The sequence below is a fragment of the Ambystoma mexicanum genome, chromosome 8 (assembly GCF_040938575.1).
Source record: "Ambystoma mexicanum isolate Mex_15411 chromosome 8, UKY_AmexF1_1, whole genome shotgun sequence".
Classification (NCBI taxonomy): domain Eukaryota; kingdom Metazoa; phylum Chordata; class Amphibia; order Caudata; family Ambystomatidae; genus Ambystoma; species Ambystoma mexicanum.
The window spans coordinates 47,609,786-47,628,202 of NC_090929.1; the positions used below are offsets into that span (position 1 = coordinate 47,609,786).

At 53.7% G+C, this 18,417-nt stretch overlaps 1 protein-coding gene across 2 annotated transcripts in view; it reads left to right on the forward strand.

The window, feature by feature from the left end:
• The window catches only part of HMCN2 (hemicentin 2), a 936,787-nt gene that overhangs the window by 313,867 nt on the left and 604,503 nt on the right, over positions 1-18,417 (forward strand). For both annotated transcript variants that reach the window (XM_069609262.1, XM_069609261.1), the window contains one exon: positions 8,175-8,305. In XM_069609262.1, the coding sequence (XP_069465363.1) occupies positions 8,175-8,305 (131 nt within the window). The remainder of the gene's footprint in view (positions 1-8,174; positions 8,306-18,417) is intronic.

Sequence of the window (18,417 nt, forward strand, 5' to 3'; positions counted from 1 at the left end):
CTCCTGGCCTGCGCCCTGCCGTCCTCAGCTCATGCACGCCCCTCCTGGCCTGCGTGCTGCCGTCCTCATCTCATGCATGCCCCTCCTGGCCTGTGCGCTGCCATCCTCATCTCATGCACGCCTCTCCTGCCTGCGCCCTGCCGTTCTCATCTCATGCACGCCCCTCCTGGCCTTCTCGCTGCAGTCCTCATCTCATGCACGCCTCTCCCGGCCTGCTCGCTGCCATCCTCGGCCTGTAGTCCTCAGCTCATGCACGCCCCTCCTGGCCTGCACGCTGCCGTCCTCAGGCCTGCCATCCTCATCTCATGCACGCCTCTCCTGGCCTGCGCGCTGCCGTCTTCATCTCATGCACGCCCTTCCTGGCCTGTGCGCTGCCATCCTCAACTCATGCACGCCCCTCCCGGCCTGCTCGCTGCCATCCTCATCTCATGCACGCCCCTCCTGGCCTGCGCACTGCAGCCCTCATCTCAGGCACGCCGCTCCTGGCCTGCGCGCTGCCATCCTCATCTCATGCACGCCCCTCCTGGCCTGCTCCCTGCCATCCTCATCTCATGCACGCCCCTCCTGGCCTGCGCGCTGCCGTCCTTATCTCATGCACGCGCCTCCTGGCCAGCGCCCTGCCGTCCTCAGCTCATGCACCCCCCTCCTGGCCTGCGCCCTGCCGTCCTCATCTCATGCATGCCCCTCCTGGCCTACTCGCTGCAGTCCTCATCTCATGCACCCCCTCCTGGCCTGCGCGCTGCCATCCTCATCTCATGCACGCCCCTCCTGCCTGCGCCCTGCCGTTCTCATCTCATGCACGCCCCTCCTGGCCTGCGCGCTGCCGTCCTCAGCTCATGCACGCCCCTCCCGGCCTGTACGCTGCCGTCCTCATCTCATACATGCCCCTCCTGGCCTGCGTGCTGCCTTCCTCATCTCATGCACGCCACCCCCTGGCCTTCTCGCTGCAGTCCTCATCTCATGCACGCCCCTCCCGGCCTGCTCGCTGCCGTCCTCAGGCCTGCCTTCCTCAGCTCATGCACGCCCCTCCTGGCCTGCACGCTGCCGTCCTCAGCTCATGCACGCTCCTCCTGGCCTGCGCGCTGCCGTCCTCATCTCATGCACGCCCCTCCTGGCCTTCTCGCTGCAATCCTCATCTCATGCACGCCCCTCCCGGCCTGCTCGATGCCATCTTCATCTCATGCACGCCCCTCCCGGCCTGTGCCCTGCCGTCTTCATCTCATGCATGCCCCTCCTGGCCTGCGCCCTGCGGTCCTCATCTCATGCACGCCCCCCCTGGCCTTCTTGCTGCCATCCTCATCTCATGCATGCCCCTCCTGGCCTGCGCCCTGCGGTCCTCATCTCATGCACGCCCCTCCCGGCCTGCTCGCTGCTATCCTCAGGCCTGCCGTCCTCAGCTCATGCACGCCCCTCCTGGCCTGCGCGCTGCCGTCCTCAGGCCTGCCGTCCTCACCTCATGCACGCCCCTCCTGGCCTGCGCGCTGCGGTCCTCATCTCATGCACGCCCCCCCGGCCTTATCGCTGCAGTCCTCATCTCATGCACGTCCCTCCTGGCCTGCGCGCTGCCGTCCTCAGGCCTGCCGTCCTCAGCTCATGCACGCCCCTCCTGGCCTGCACGCTGCCGTCCTGAGCTCATGCATGCTCCTCCTGGCCTGCGCACTGTCGTCCTCATCTCATGCACGCCCCTCCTGGCCTTCTCGCTGCAGTCCTCATCTCATGCACGCCCCTTCTGGCCTGCTCGCTGCCATCCTCATCTCATGCACGCCCCTCCCGGCCTGTGCCCTGTCGTCCTCAGCTCATGCACGCCCCTCCTGGCCTGCGTGCTGCCATCCTCATCTCATGCACGCCCCTCCTGGCCTGCGCACTGCAGCCCTCATCTCAGGCACGCCGCTCCTGGCCTGCGCGCTGCCATCCTCATCTCATGCACGCCCCTCCTGGCCTGCTCCCTGCCATCCTCATCTCATGCACGCCCCTCCTGGCCTGCGCGCTGCCGTCCTTATCTCATGCACGCGCCTCCTGGCCAGCGCCCTGCCGTCCTCAGCTCATGCACCCCCCTCCTGGCCTGCGCCCTGCCGTCCTCATCTCATGCATGCCCCTCCTGGCCTACTCGCTGCAGTCCTCATCTCATGCACCCCCTCCTGGCCTGCGCGCTGCCATCCTCATCTCATGCACGCCCCTCCTGCCTGCGCCCTGCCGTTCTCATCTCATGCACGCCCCTCCTGGCCTGCGCGCTGCCGTCCTCAGCTCATGCACGCCCCTCCCGGCCTGTACGCTGCCGTCCTCATCTCATACATGCCCCTCCTGGCCTGCGTGCTGCCTTCCTCATCTCATGCACGCCACCCCCTGGCCTTCTCGCTGCAGTCCTCATCTCATGCACGCCCCTCCCGGCCTGCTCGCTGCCGTCCTCAGGCCTGCCGTCCTCAGCTCATGCACGCCCCTCCTGGCCTGCACGCTGCCGTCCTCAGCTCATGCACGCTCCTCCTGGCCTGCGCGCTGCCGTCCTCATCTCATGCACGCCCCTCCTGGCCTTCTCGCTGCAATCCTCATCTCATGCACGCCCCTCCCGGCCTGCTCGATGCCATCTTCATCTCATGCACGCCCCTCCCGGCCTGTGCCCTGCCGTCTTCATCTCATGCATGCCCCTCCTGGCCTGCGCCCTGCGGTCCTCATCTCATGCACGCCCCCCCCTGGCCTTCTTGCTGCCATCCTCATCTCATGCATGCCCCTCCTGGCCTGCGCCCTGCGGTCCTCATCTCATGCACGCCCCTCCCGGCCTGCTCGCTGCTATCCTCAGGCCTGCCGTCCTCAGCTCATGCACGCCCCTCCTGGCCTGCGCGCTGCCGTCCTCAGGCCTGCCGTCCTCACCTCATGCACGCCCCTCCTGGCCTGCGCGCTGCGGTCCTCATCTCATGCACGCCCCCCCGGCCTTATCGCTGCAGTCCTCATCTCATGCACGTCCCTCCTGGCCTGCGCGCTGCCGTCCTCAGGCCTGTCGTCCTCAGCTCATGCACGCCCCTCCTGGCCTGCACGCTGCCGTCCTGAGCTCATGCATGCTCCTCCTGGCCTGCGCACTGTCGTCCTCATCTCATGCACGCCCCTCCTGGCCTTCTCGCTGCAGTCCTCATCTCATGCACGCCCCTTCTGGCCTGCTCGCTGCCATCCTCATCTCATGCACGCCCCTCCCGGCCTGTGCCCTGTCGTCCTCAGCTCATGCACGCCCCTCCTGGCCTGCGTGCTGCCATCCTCATCTCATGCACGCCCCTCCTGGCCTTCTCGCTGCCATCCTCATCTCATGCACGCACCTCACGGCCTGTTCGCTGCCATCCTCATCCCATGCACGCCCCTCCTGGCCTTTTCGCTGTCATCCTCATCTCATGCATGCACCTCCCAGCCTGCGCCCTGCCTTCCTCATCTCATGCACGCCCCTCCTGGCCTGCGCGCTGCCATCCTCATCTCATGCACGCACCTCCTGGCCTGCGCGCTGCCGTCCTCATCTCATGCACGCACCTCCTGGCCTACGCCCTGCCGTCCTCAGCTCATGCACGCCCCTCCTGGCCTGCGTGCTGCCGTCCTCATCTCATGCATGCCCCTCCTGGCCTGCTCTCTGCCATCTTCATCTCATGCATGCCCCTCCCGGCCTGCTCTTTGCCATCCTCATCTCATGCACGCCCCTCCTGGCCTGCGCCCTGCCGGCCTCAGCTCATGCACGCCCCTCCTGGCCTGCGCGCTGCCGTCCTCATCTCATGCACGCCCCTCCTGGCCTGCGTGCTGCCATCCTCATCTCATGCACGCCCCTCCCGGCCTGCGCCCTGCCGTCCTCAGCTCATGCACGCCCCTCCTGGCCTGCGCGCTGCCGTCCTCATCTCATGCACGCCCCTCCTGGCCTGCGCGCTGCCGTCCTCATCTCATGCATGCCCCGGCCTGCGCACGGCCATCCTCATCACATGCACACGCCTTCTGGCGTGTGCGCTGCCATCCTCATCTCATGCACGCCCCTCCCGGCCTGCGCCCTGCCGTCCTCAGCTCATGCACGCACATCCAGGCCTGCGCGCTGCCGTCCTCATCTCATGCACACCCCTTCTGGCCTGTGCGCTGCCGTCCTCATCTCATGCACGCCCCTCCTGGCCTGCGCGCTGCCGTCCTCATCGCATGCACGCCCCTCCTGGCCCACGCACTGCCGTCCTCACCTCATGCACGCCCCTCCTGGCCCGCGCGCTGCAGTCCTCATCGCCTGCACGCCACTCCTGGCCCGCGCGCTGCAGTCCTCATCTCCTGCACGCCCCTCCTGGCCTGCGCGCTGCCGTCCTCATCGCATGCACGCCCCTCCTGGCCCACGCACTGCCGTCCTCATCTCATACACGCCCCTCCTGGCCCGCGCGCTGCAGTCCCCATCTCCTGCACGCCACTCCTGGCCCGCGCGCTGCAGTCCTCATCTCCTGCACGCCACTCCTGGCCTGCGCGCTGCCGTCCTCAGGCCTGCCATCCTCACCTCATGCACGCCCCTCCTGGCCTGTGCCCTGCGGTCCTCATCTCATGCACGCCCCCCCGGCCTTATCGCTGCAGTCCTCATCTCATGCACGCCCCTCCCGGCCTGCTCGCTGCCATCCTCAGGCCTGCTGTCCTCAGCTCATGCACGTCCCTCCTGGCCTGCGCGCTGCCGTCCTCAGGCCTGCCGTCCTCAGCTCATGCACACTCCTCCTGGCCTGCACGCTGCCGTCCTGAGCTCATGCACGCTCCTCCTGGCCTGCGCGCTGTCGTCCTCATCTCATGCACGCCCCTCCTGGCCTTCTCGCTGCAGTCCTCATCTCATGCACGCCCCTCCCGGCCTGCTCGCTGCCATCCTCATCTCATGCACGCCCCTTCTGGCCTGCTCGCTGCCATCCTCATCTCATGCACGCCCCTCCCGGCCTGTGCCCTGTCGTCCTCAGCTCATGCACGCCCCTCCTGGCCTGCGTGCTGCCATCCTCATCTCATGCATGCCCCTCCTGGCCTTCTCGCTGCAGTTCTCATCTCATGCACGCCCCTCCCGGTCTGGTCGCTACCATCCTCATCTCATGCACGCCCCTCCTGGCCTTCTCGCTGCCATCCTCATCTCATGCATGCACCTCCCGGCCTGCTCGCTGCCATCCTCATCCCATGCACGCCCCTCCTGGCCTTTTCGCTGTCATCCTCATCTCATGCATGCACCTCCCGGCCTGCACCCTGCCTTCCTCAGCTCATGGACGCCCCTCCTGGCCTGCGCGCTGCCATCCTCATCTCATGCACGCACCTCCTGGCCTGCGCGCTGCTGTCCTCATCTCATGCACGCACCTCCTGGCCTACGCCCTGCCGTCCTCAGCTCATGCACGCCCCTCCTGGTCTGCGTGCTGCTGTCCTCATCTCATGCATGCCCCTCCTGGCCTGCTCTCTGCCATCCTCATCTCATGCATGCCCCTCCCGGCCTGCTCTCTGCCATCCTCATCTCATGCACGCCCCTCCTGGCCTGCGCCCTGCCGGCCTCAGCTCATGCACGCCCCTCCTGGCCTGCGTGCTGCTGTCCTCATCTCATGCACGCCCCTCCCGGCCTGCGCCCTGCCGTCCTCAGCTCATGCACGCCCCCCCTGGCCTTCGCGCTGCCGTCCTCATCTCATGCACGCCCCTCCTGGCCTGCGCGCTGCCGTCCTCATCTCATGCATGCCCCCCCCCCCGGCCTGCGCACGGCCATCCTCATCTCATGCACACCCCTTCTGGCCTGTGCGCTGCCATCCTCATCTCATGCACACCCCTCCCGGCCTGCGCCCTGCCGTCCTCAGCTCATGCACGCACCTCCTGGCCTGCGCCCTGCCGTCCTCAGGTCATGCACGCCCCTCCTGGCCTGCGTGCTGCCGTCCTCATCTCATGCATGCCCCTCCTGGCCTGTGTGCTGCCATCCTCATCTCATGCACGCCCCTCCCGGCCTGCGCCCTGCCGTCCTCAGCTCATGCACGCACCTCCTGGCCTGCGCGCTGCCGTCCTCATCTCATGCACACCCCTTCTGGCCTGTGCGCTGCCGTCCTCATCTCATGCACGCCCCTCCTGGCCTGCGCGCTGCCGTCCTCATCGCATGCACGCCCCTCCTGGCCCGCGCGCTGCCGTCCTCAACTCATGCACGCCACTCCTGGCCCGCGCGCTGCAGTCCTCATCTCCTGCATGACTCCTCAGGCCTGCTCTGCTGTGATGTCATACGTTCAAGATGGCCTTCATGTTCAGACGCTATTCCCAAGCCAGAAGCTAGGATGAGATAATGTTTCGCAGCTGCGGTTCGACGAGGAATGCCACCGGCAGTGTCCCAGGCGATGGAGTGCTTACCCGTCGGAGCTCTGTCTGGGAGTGATACGCTGATTGTGGCTGCAAGGGCTTTAGTGCTTTTTAGGGGTGAGCGCAGGTCTGTGAGGCTGCACCCCTGGATGCAAGTAATGTTTTGTGGGGGCAACTCTTGCATTCCTCGGGCTGTTACACAAAGCCAGTGCTTACAGAGGCAAGGAGCTTGGCGGAGGTGGGAGGCCTGCGGCCAGAACACAGACCCGTGAATTTATACAGGGTCCTCCTTCCCTTAGTGGGCCTTTCACGAGTTGGGCAGTAACCTGGCGTAATACCGCCCAACTGTAATAGCGTTATCGCGCACGGTCCGTTCCTATTACCACGGGATCACGGGTTCAGCGTTAACAGTAAATCCCCATTCCCCATTGGGTCCAATGGGGTATTTTTGGTGCTAATATGCGTGCTAATACAGCTGGCGGTAATACAGGGTGCTAAATGGGATTTTTCACCTCCAGTAAAAAGATGGGGGTAAAACAGCCCATTTAGCACCCAACTCGTAATAGCGCCAGCCCTTGAATGCAGCTGTAATACTGTTACCGCCGCATTTAAGGGCTACCGCCCAACTCGTGATGAGGTCCCTATAGTGTGCTCTGCAGCTGGTAGCTTTGACTAATGGTACTGACCATACGTCCTTAGAATGCACACTCTGCAAAAAAGTTCCCAAAAGTGCCCCTTTAGTACTGTAAACAGCTAATCGGGAAAAGTAAGACGTTTCCATGAGCATGTTAGGGCCACTATGTTATGCAGGGCCCAGGCCTTTATCATGCCCCCTCCAGACCCTGGTCACTGGTTGCACTTTTAAACTGGACCCACTCGCCTGTACATGAGTTGGGCAGTGGCGTGGAGGTACCAGTGTATTAATATAGCCTTATAGACTGAGGGAGAGGTCAATATCATGTGATAATGACCCACCCTTCACCTCGGGCCATTAGTCGGGGAAGGGTTATTATCCCAAGAAATGAGTTTTGGTGTTGAAGTAAAAACCATTAGTTGAACAATCAGAAAGTAAATATGCCAACTCAGTGAAGAGGATTTGGTTTCAGTTTAAGAATTTAAATAACAAGGTTGTCTTCATAAGTTAAGCATTTCCTTTGCAAACCAGCAAATCTGGAGAGAATTTAACATGAGAATGCCTAAGGGGTTGTTCAAAGTAAATGGCTTCTCTACAAGAACGTGAAAGCAGTTTCCTGTTTTAGCTTTCTCTTTGGTGGGTTAAATAGGATGTTTCAGCGAAAAAACAGGCCCACCCTAGAGAGGAAGGGCCTCATTACACGGTAGGCGGAGGACCAAGGTGCTACTAGCACCTTGGTCCATGCCTGTAAAATACCAGCACCGCCTTGGAGGAAAGGGGAATTACCGCCCTATTCCAAGGTTGGCGGGGCGGTAATTCCCCCTTCCCCCATTGCCCTTCCCCATTCCCATTTTTGCCCCATAGGGCTCTATGGGAATGGGGAAGGTGCTAATTACGGTGCCGCAAATTGCGGTACCGTAATTAGCACCCAGGTCCCTTTGCGGGTTGGTTTTTAACGCCTGCTAAACAGCAGGCGTTAAAGTACCAACCTGAAAAGGGACCTCGTAGTAAGGCGGTAAGGGTTTACCGGTACCGGTGCCCTTACCGGTACCGGTAAACCCTTACGGCTGTCTGTGTAATGAGGCCCGAAGAGTCTTGCCTGGGAATTGCATTTTTGCTTCCCTGTCTGCTTGGAAGCCAACATTATCAGAATGCAGTCAATACCACTAGTTATTGACTGCTCTCTGAACATTCTCTTTGGCTGAGAGTAGGTAAATAACAATCTCCATGTGCTAATGACATTCTTTTCGCCCACCCCTTCTAGCTCCACCTGAGATCCTGGAGAATGGTCATGTGACAAACATCTCTGTCATGGCCAACCAGCCACTGACACTTACCTGCGAAGTGAGTGGGGTGCCTATACCGGTGGTCGCCTGGTACAAGAACGGGCAGCAGGTAAGTGATTTGGGGCGCAAGGTTTTAAATTGCCTGCATTAGCGGCTATATGTGGAATCCGAAGCAGCTTCCACCCAAATGGGGGCTTAGCCCCAGGGTCACAGGGGATTCACAAGCCAGCCGCTTTATTAATGTTCTCGGGTGGTTTGCGGAGAGGTACATGTCATCCATGGAAAAGCGCTTAGAGGCGGGAATGAGTGGGTGTGGGACCTGGAAGAGCAGAGGCTGGAATGAGTGGGCGTGGGACAATGAAGGAGAGAGTCCAAGCAGAAAAGAGGGGGAGTGGGACAAGGAAGGAAAGAGTGGATGAAGGGATGAGACGATGTAGAAAGAATAGAGGCAGAAAGGAGAGGACGTGGGCCAACGAAGGAGAGAGTGGAGACCGGAATGACAGGGTGTGGGACAACGAGGGAAAGAGTGGAGGCAGGAATTGGATAGTGTAGGACAATGAATGACAAGCATTGGCAATAACAGCAGTTTAGCTTTTTGTGTAGGCATGGCAAAGGCACTTAACTGGCACTGTCGCAGTGGTATAAGCCGGCCATTGATGGTAGCAGGTGCGGGTACCTGGGCATCTAAAAGCAGCGTCTGGCAAATTCCTAATACGTATACACATGCCAAAATGGTTGGCTTTGCCAATGCTTGTTTTCAACAGGACTTTATTGAAGGATACACATGGTGCTTATAAATCGAGTGGCTGAAGCCAGGCATTTTTATTACACATGTAGTGTGTTTACAACTCCAATAAATTCATGAATTATCAGAAGACTGCTTTGAAAAAACACTGGCAGGCACTTAGAGTGCAAGGTTTGATGGTACAGCTTGAAAGAAGCAAGAACAAAAAGTACTAATGAGCAGGTGTTTTGGGCGGGGAGGGGCAGGAACTTGGTGGTGTGAAAGCACCATGAAGCAAGACACAAACAACAGATTCACCTTTTAAACAAAAAGGATTTTATTTGATATGTCGGGATGGATTAAGGCCGAACTTGCCCTATGCTAAGGTGGGATTTCCCTACCTAAAGAAACTAAGGATCGTCTGTGTCAGTAAGTTCAATTTAAGAGTCTGTCTGTGTCCTAAACCTATGCTTGTCCTCACATCTAAAGGCACACAATGTGCAGGTATGGCAGAACCAAAAGCGACAGTGTTCAAAATAAAGTTCTGAGCTTCTTCCAGCTCGAGCTTGGGTCAGCTTCCTTTTACCCAAGTTCAAATAGTTCCACAAAGTAACAGGACTTGGGGTTCCCTTCCCAAAGTGTAACACAACTCCAAAACCTCTGAGGGGTCTCTTCTCCAAGGTCGCCACAGTTCCAAGGTATCTCAGGGTTTCTTTCCCCAACAGTAACACAGGTCCAAATAGTTTAAGTCTCTTATTTTTCACCAATGTTCTCAACTTCCACTGGTACTCCTTTTGCCTTGTACCAAAGCCACATGCTCCCTTTCACCACACAGCCTTTGTCTTTAGGCTCTTCTTGGCTCTTTCCCAGGTTGGGCTACTCAGTCTAGGAGCAGTTGTCAGACCACATGGTCCACCCATTACAGGCCATGCAACAAGTAATCCTTGGCACTTTGCGCTGTTCTTTAGGCCTTTCTGATTAACAATGGCTTTCCATTCAGCACCAGTGTTAACACCCAACGGTTTCTCTTTCTCTCTTTGGCACCTTAGGGCTTCATCAGCAATTGTGTATTGGCAGTCCTTTGGCTTTGCCACAACTTGCATTCAACTTGTTTGATGGTGTGTGTCTTCTCCCACCACCTCGCATTTACTTTGCCCCTCAGAGTTCAACAACTAGTCTTTTTCATGTGCCTTTCGTCCAGGGTATGAATGTTCATAACATCTTAAACTTTGTTTCTTCTTATTCATAACAAGTTTCACTCTTTTTAACATAGCATGCATCTGTTTTCCCCTTGTGCCACAATTTCACATGATTTTCATGTCATTTCTGTAGTTCGTTATTCAATATTGGCTGCTGGGTTCCAAACCCTCTTGTTATGCGCCTTTAGATTGTACGTAAACATTAACGGTCTCACATTCACCCCAGAGCACCCCAGAACGAGTATCCTCTCTATTGTACTCAGCAGAACTGCTCTGCTTCATCGGGCGGCTTCGCGTGTCTCTTCATTCAGCTCTCTGCTCTCTGATAGGCGTTGGGAGCAACAGCAAGAAGCGCTCACTTAAAAAAAAAACTCGGCAGTGTCCCACAGCAGTCTGAAGCTCTCTGTATTCCCCAGCTCCAGCTGGGAACATGTATCACCGGCAAGTGTTGGGGTTTTGGGCCTCTCGCAGCATGCTCGGGTCATGGCACCTCCTTCCTCCCCTGAGAACACGCAGCATCCTCCATGCCAGTCCTGTGCTGGCCTGCTCCTCACTGCACGTCTCCGTCTTCTCTCCAGGCAGGTTCTTCCTGATCTGCGGCTTGGGGCTGCTCCTTGCTGCATGTCTGCCAGCTTCTCTCCAGGAAGGTTCTCCCTGATCTGCTGCTTGGGGCGGCTCCTTGCTGCACGTCTGCCAGCTTCTCTCCAGGCAGGTTCTCCCTGATCTGCTGCTTGGGGCTGCTCCTCGCTGCACGTCTGCCAGCTTCTCTCCAGGCAGGTTCGCCCTGATATGCTGCTTGGGGCTGCTCCTCGCCGCACGTTTGCCAGCTTCTCTCCAGGCAGGTTCTCCCTGATCTGCTGCTTGGGGCTGCTCCTCGCCGCACGTCTGCCAGCTTCTATCCAGGCAGGTTCTCCCTGATCTGCTGCTTGGGGCTGCTCCTCGCCGCACGTCTGCCAGCTTCTCTCCAGGCAGGTTCTCCCTGATCTGCTGCTTGGGGCTGCTCCTCGCCGCACGTCTGCCAGCTTCTCTCCAGGCAGGTTCTCCCTGATCTGCTGCTTAGGGCTGCTCCTCGCCGCACGTCTGCCAGCTTCTCTCCAGGCAGGTTCTCCCTGATCTGCTGCTTGGGGCTGCTCCTCGCCGCACGTCTGCCAGCTTCTCTCCAGGCAGGTTCTCCCTGATCTGCTGCTTGGGGCGGCTCCTCGCCGCACGTCTGCCAGCTTCTCTCCAGGCAGGTTCTCCCTGCTTTGCAGTGTGGGTCTGCTTTTAAGCACCTGTAGCCTCTCCACAGGCTGCAGGTGTGAGTAGTTTGCCTGACCCTCATTGCAGTAATTAACATGACATGCCTGATTCTTTGCAGGTACCTTCCTCGTCCCAGTACTATAGTGGTGAAACTGACTAGGCGAGTGTATTACTCCTAGTCACATCTTCCTTGTCCCAGCTTTAAAGGGCTATCTTTTAAGGTCATACTGTGAGCTTGAAAGAGATATGGGTTGACAATACCCTATGAAGGAAGGGGGGAGGGTAGGATTCATTCTCATAGGTGAAAGGGGGGTACCATGACTCATCTGCGGGCATCTTCTCCCCAATCCCCAAGGACCCTCCAACCAGGTGATCCTGCCTCACATCTCCACCCCCAGGGTCAGCATCCAAAAGCGACAGCCTTTCCCTGGCCACCTGAGCAGAGGATCCAAGGGAAGTTGGTGTGAGGACGCTCTCAGGTTTCTCACAGTGGGCAAATAACCAAACAACACCTACAAGCTCTCCATCCCTCCTCATATGCGATTTCTCCCTATCTGTACTCAGAGGCGCTAATCTGCCACCTAATAGCCCAAACTAAAAATGTGGAGGCAGGAATGAGAGGGTGTGTGACAGCGAAGGAAAGAGTGGAGGCAGGAATGAGAGGGTGTGAGATATAGAAGGAAAGAGTGAAAGCAGGAATTCGAGATTGTGGGACAAGGACTGAATAAGTGGTGTTTGGAATGAGAGGGTGTGGGACAAGGAAAGAAAATGTGGAGGCAGGAATGAGAGGGTGTGGGACAGCGAAGGAAAGAGTGGAGGCAGGAATGAGAGGATGTGGGACAGTGAAGGAAAGAGTGGAGGCAGGAATGAGAGGGTGTGGGACAGCGAAGGAAAGAGTGGAGGCAGGAATGGGAGGGTGTGGGACAGCGAAGGAAAGAGTGGAGGCAGGAATGAGAGGGTGTGGGACAGCGAAGGAAAGAATGGAGGCAGGAATGAGAGGGTGTGGGACAGCGAAGGAAAGAATGGAGGCAGGAATGAGAAGATACCAAACAATAAAGAAAAGAGTGGAGGCAGGAATGAGAGCGTGTGAGATATAGAAGGAAAGAGTGGAGGCAGGAATGAGAGGATGTGAGACACCAAAGGAAATAGTGAAAGCAGAAATGCGATTGTAGGACAGTAAAGGAAAGCGGGGAGGCAGGTATGAGATGGTGTGAGACAAAGAAGGAAAGAGTGGAGGAAGGAATGAGAGGGTGTGGGGCAACAAAGGAAAGAGTGGAGACCAGAATGAGAGGGTGTAGGGAAACAAAGGAAAGAATGGAGGCAGGAATTAAATGGACTGAGGCAACGAAGGAAAGAGTGGAGGCATTAATGAGAGGGTGCAGGATTAGGAAGGAAAGGGTGGAGATAGGAAAGAGATGGTGTGGGACAAGGAAGGAAAGAATGAAGGTGTTGTGGTACGAGACTTCCACAGAGACAATAGTCCTTTCTCCAAATACCACCATCAGAATAAAATTACAAACACCCTGACCCAGGGTATTAGGCAAAAATATAGGAATGAAAAACCATGTGTATATGCCGACACCAGTATTTTCAATAGGATTGCCACATCATTTACAACCCGCTGTATCGGATGTGGTCCAACAAAATGAGGCTGCAGCTTTCTTGAACTAGATATGCATAGACGTCACCCACTGTATACGTGGGACCAGGCTGGTGGTGCTTGTCAGCACATTCCTTCATACGGTCTTGGCCTTCCTGAAGGTGTTGTAGAACCGAGGCAGGAACACGTTGGAAGTGCAAGACACAATTGTTAGCCGCCGGTGTGGGAGATGAAACAATGGGTACCACGGGCAAAGAGCAAGGATGGTGACCGAGTAATTAAAAACATGGGGATCAACTCCTGGCTGAGTGTACCAAATTGTTGTATGCAAATTTTGGCAAACTGCAATAACCCCAAACATGTATTCTCGACCTGTAAACAAATAGTTTGTTGAACCTATTCCATTGACTGATTGGTGCATTCTGTAGACCCATGACCCATCTGCCTGTGGGTGGTGTGCAGAAGAATAACGTGAGTCTATACCAACAAGGATGGTCAAAGTGCTCAATAATTGGGAAGTAAACACCATCCATCCTTTTCTCCTCTGCTTTCTCCACCCTCCCCTGCTAACCTACCTGTCTGCTGCATTGTCTGGTTGCTTGGTTACTCTCAGAGTCTCGCTCGGTACTAGGCTCCTCTTTCGACAAATCTCCCCCGCACTGCCTCCGGGCCTGTCATGCACTAGGAGCTATAACTGTAACCTCTACAGTCCCCTGCGTCCATGCACTTATCCAGAGCTGTGCTGCCCTGTCTGCACTTACTCAAAGCATTATTATCCTGTTTGTACTTCCCTGGTCCCTCCCCCTTGCTCTTTCCCGTTCCATCCCCTGCACTTGCATTTCTGCACTTGCATGATCTGAATGACACAAGGCCTAGTAAGATCGATTGTCTTGTCCCCCCTCCGTACCCTTCCTTGTCTTGTCGTGCCTAGAAACACATGTGTACAGGTGCAGAATCCTAGCAACATCAACACTAGTATTGCTCGGAGTAGTTTAAAAGCATTTTCCAAACGAGATGGAATCCATGAAAACAGGGATGAGAAGCAATCGTCTCCTGTCATCTCATCAGCTTTGTCTTCCATTTTGCTATGCAGGGCCATTAACATTGTTATTGCCTCTGTCAGGGTTCCATTTTCTGCATCATGAGATGGTATAAATGTACAGCAAGAAGGCTCAACCTTGGCACAAACGCCTCCTTCCATTGCTGTTATCAGAAGGGTCATCAGCCTGATGGCTCTCAATTCTTCCTTTATGGCATTGAATCCTTTCATTGTTGCATTGATCCTCTGCAGCAATTCTAGTGATCTGCAACTACTTTGCATTCACTGCAGCTTGAAGTCCTAGTATAAATATAGATGTCATTATCATAGCAGTCTTAGTGAACAATTTGTGTTAATCAGGAATGTCTTCATAAGCCTTTATTGATTTCGATGAGAAATAATTCTCTCTCTTCAGTCAGCGAAGGTGAAATGATCTCTTCTTTCTGTTATTTTCATTCATTTTTGGGAACTCTTCTATATGCAGATCAATGCAGGAAATTACTAGTGCTGGAACATGTACGTTTACAATGGAGCACACTCATCACCAGTCTTTACGCAACTGCATGTAAGCTCTAGATCCACAGGCCCAATATCGATCCATCAAAACTCCAGTTCCTCCATTCATTCCTGGTGCTTCAATTTTTTCTCCACAACCTTTGTTCCTTCCAACATAGACCTTGACATCATTCTTGAAGCAGGTTGTTGCGTTCTTCAATTCTAATATATGCACTGGTCCTGCTTCGTTGTCAACCCAAGTTGATAGTTTTGCATGCTTGGCCCATGATTCCAGACATTCATCATTCACCTTTTGCACCCTGTGGACCGAGTCTTTCTTTAGTTGGTGTGCATGGCATGATATTAGTCCATCTTCCCATCTAGCACTGGTTGCTGCACGCCCATACACCAGCAGCTGTGCTCTTTCCCAGCATCCTGGCTCTCCTGATTTTTCATTCATGTCTGACCAAATCATTCTCTTCATGTCAACAGCTTGTATCTTCTCTCCAAATTGGGATGGATACATACATGTTTTTGTTTTTCCATCCTAATCCACTCTCCATCCTTTTTGTCTTTACATATGTATCTTCTTATGGAAAAGTCAGTCTTGATCTCCATCTTAAAGTTGCCCACTTCCCTTCAAATTGTCCTCTCGTAGTGCAGGCTGTTAGATGACTGAGACATTTTGCATCGTGTGGGGACATTTCTTATACAATAAATGTTCTTGCCGCATTCATGACATAGAGTATTAATGAGCACGCACAACAATTATTTTCTGATCTCCCACTTCTTTCATGTGCTGGTACCATAGGTTATTTGCCAAAAGATCTGATTTATCTAAGTATGTGTTGATAATTTCATTACTTGTAATACCTTCAACTCTCTCTTCCTAAATACCTTCCTTCTCGAGCTCTTCGCTCATCTGCCTCCAACTCCCTTAGGGTCAGTCGCTTCTCCAAGCAATGAGTTGGTGGCAGATCACTCTCTTCGGCAGGGACCTCTCTCTGGAACAGCCTTCCTGCCTCCCTGAAACTCGAGGAGAACCATCTCCAGTTTCAGAAACACCTCAAAACCTTCCTCTTTGCTTCTGCTTTCTCTCTTCCCCTCCCTTGCTGAATTCCTGACTGAAATTGCACTGGTTGCCTGGCCACCCCTTCTGATCTCTGGCCTAGGTCTTGTCAATTACCCACCTGCACTACCTCCCTGGCAACCCCTGCACTTGGGGACCGTTTTTTTCTGTATCCCATCAGTCCCCTTACCAGCACTTAGGTCTGCACTTCCTTGCACTTGCCACCAGCTGGCTGTTTTACGTGTCTTATTATTCCACTCCCCATGTACTGCACTTTCCCCACTCCCGTCCCCCTGCGCACTTCCTTTCCCCTCTTCCCATGCACTTGCGCGATCTGAATGACACCTGGCCTAGTAGGATCGTTGTCTGTCCTCCCTTTGTCCCCTCCAACCCCCCTGCCTCGTCGCGCCTTGAAACACTTGTGTATAGGCACGTTATAAAAGCCATATCATATCATATCATATCAAATATCATATCATATCTTCCTCAGCATCTCTCTTTTTGGGACTAGTGGGGGATGTCTTATTTTCTGGCTCCTCACTGCATGTAACTTTTAAATACCAACGTTATAAGGAGAACAGTCAAAATCAAAATGCCACAGAAAGCTCAAATAATGATTGTTCCTTTGGTACATCTTGGTGGAAGTACAGTTGTTACCCCTTGGAACATTTCTATTTCTTAAATTACGTCTGACATGCATCAAATATATCCATTTAGTGCTTACTTGTAACTTTATAGCAAGAACTGTCAAATGATTGGCAATATAATTCTCAAAATGATCTTATTAGTTTTAGAGTTTTCGAGAAACGTAACTATATCAATTTACCTTCGTATTAATGCTGGGTAAGACTGCAATATATAGGAAAATACTGCAAGCAAGAACGTGTGTACAATGGGTAACATAAGAACAAATAAAATATTCTTCTTTTCTTCTGACTTCTGCTTCTGTACCATTATCTCTTGTGCTTAGTCTAAGGAAAGTGTTCCAGGATCACTATGAGTCCATTAGTTCTTAAGAAATCCTAATCTACACATTTTGTACCCTCCTCCTATGTCTTGTCTTGACTCTTGTATTCGATGAGGTTCTTCACTTGCTTCAGTAGGGGCTGCAGGAGAGGCCAAGGTTTGTCATCTGAACGGTTTAACATCATGTAGGTGGATCCATGGTCGCCAGTTTTGTAATTGCCTCCACTTCATGAGGGCTGTCAAAACAAGGGGTTCTCCAGGTGTGCACAAATTTACACACCAGCACAAGGCCCCCTGGGTACAGGCTGAGCGGTTTGAGCATCTCTTCCAAACCAATGGGCTGATTGTCTTTCTGAAATTCCCTTAACCCTCACTGTCGATTCTGGAGCTGTTGGGACATAAAAGAAACATTTTCAGGCATCGTTCTTAGATAATCATGCATTTCATTGCCTAGAGACCTCACTATACTGTGGGCATCTATATTTTCTCTTGTTAGGGGAGTGAGAGAAGTTCTCATGCGGCATCCACTCACCAACACATGGAGCGTCAGTTGATGATCTGAACCAGGCTGGTTCTGCAGCGCATATAGTGCAAGGGGTAGGCAATGAAGCCATCCCTTCTTTAAAGTGGTTTTTTTTTGCTATCCTCTCTTTTCAAAGACCATTGAGTTTTTCACAGAATCCATTTTCTTGCGGATGATAGTCATAAGCAAATGTACGCCTAATACCTAATAACAGAACTATATTTTCAAATAGCTCATTCATGAAGTGCAGTCCATTGTCAGATCGCAAAACCTTGCACACACCCCATCTTGGAAAGACTTTCCACATAAGGAACTTGGTGACACATGCGCCTTCAAGGTGTGTGCATGGAACCACCTCAATCCATCTAAAAATGGACTTCCTACAACTAACATATACCTATATCCATTGCAAATCTGCAACATATCTAGATAATATATGTGCACATGCTGGAATGATCCACTGGGTCTAGGAATTACTCCTCTCAATGGTTGTAAAGTGTCCTGCAGTAATTTTCTCCCACACATGCAGTTTATAATGAACTGTGCCACGTGTTCATATAGTTTCGGTACTAACCATTCTGCTGTAATAGTCGCAGCTAGACTCTCTCGAGTCATATGCACTGGGTAGTGGAGCTCTTCCAACGCTACCCTCAATAGTGCTACAGGCATAACTGGCTTTCCAGTGCTACCCTGTTTCCAAATTGCCTCAGTAGGGGGCAGGCTACATCCCCATTTTTTTCCATAACTCTTTCTCTTCTGGCAATGCTCATCCTTGTATTTCAATTAACTGTACAATGGACATCATATTGAATCCTTACTTAACCAGCATGCATCGCCCTATTGGCTGTCTTACATTTTATTTATATTTTTTACCTCACTCCCAGATATAGTTGGATTATGGGCTGCTTTTTTGGCTGTAAGTCTGCGGCTTCATTTCCATGAGAGATTAACTCTATTCTCTTTGAATGGGCTGCGCATTTCATGATCGCTATGGTCTCTGGAAATATCAGTGCTTCGATACATTTTTCTAATAATTCCGTATGGACAGAGTGTGTTGCATTGATAGAATAGCATGTGAAGTATTTTAAACACGTCGTGGAGCCCTACACACCTAACTTCTGCAATTTTATGGACAATAATCCATTCTGGCTTTTCTACAGTTGCGAGAATTAGAGAAATTGCCTTTCTTCATGATTTAAATCTGAAAGAGAGTAATACAAGCTTGGTAAAGGACAAGCAACACCTATTCACTCATGCACAAGTTCAATTTATCATGCTAGAACTGAGTGAGTGGACATAAGAGCATGCTCTCTCCTTTAGTAATGTTGTGTAAAGTACGTAGACATGTTTAAAACATTGCTCTCTTT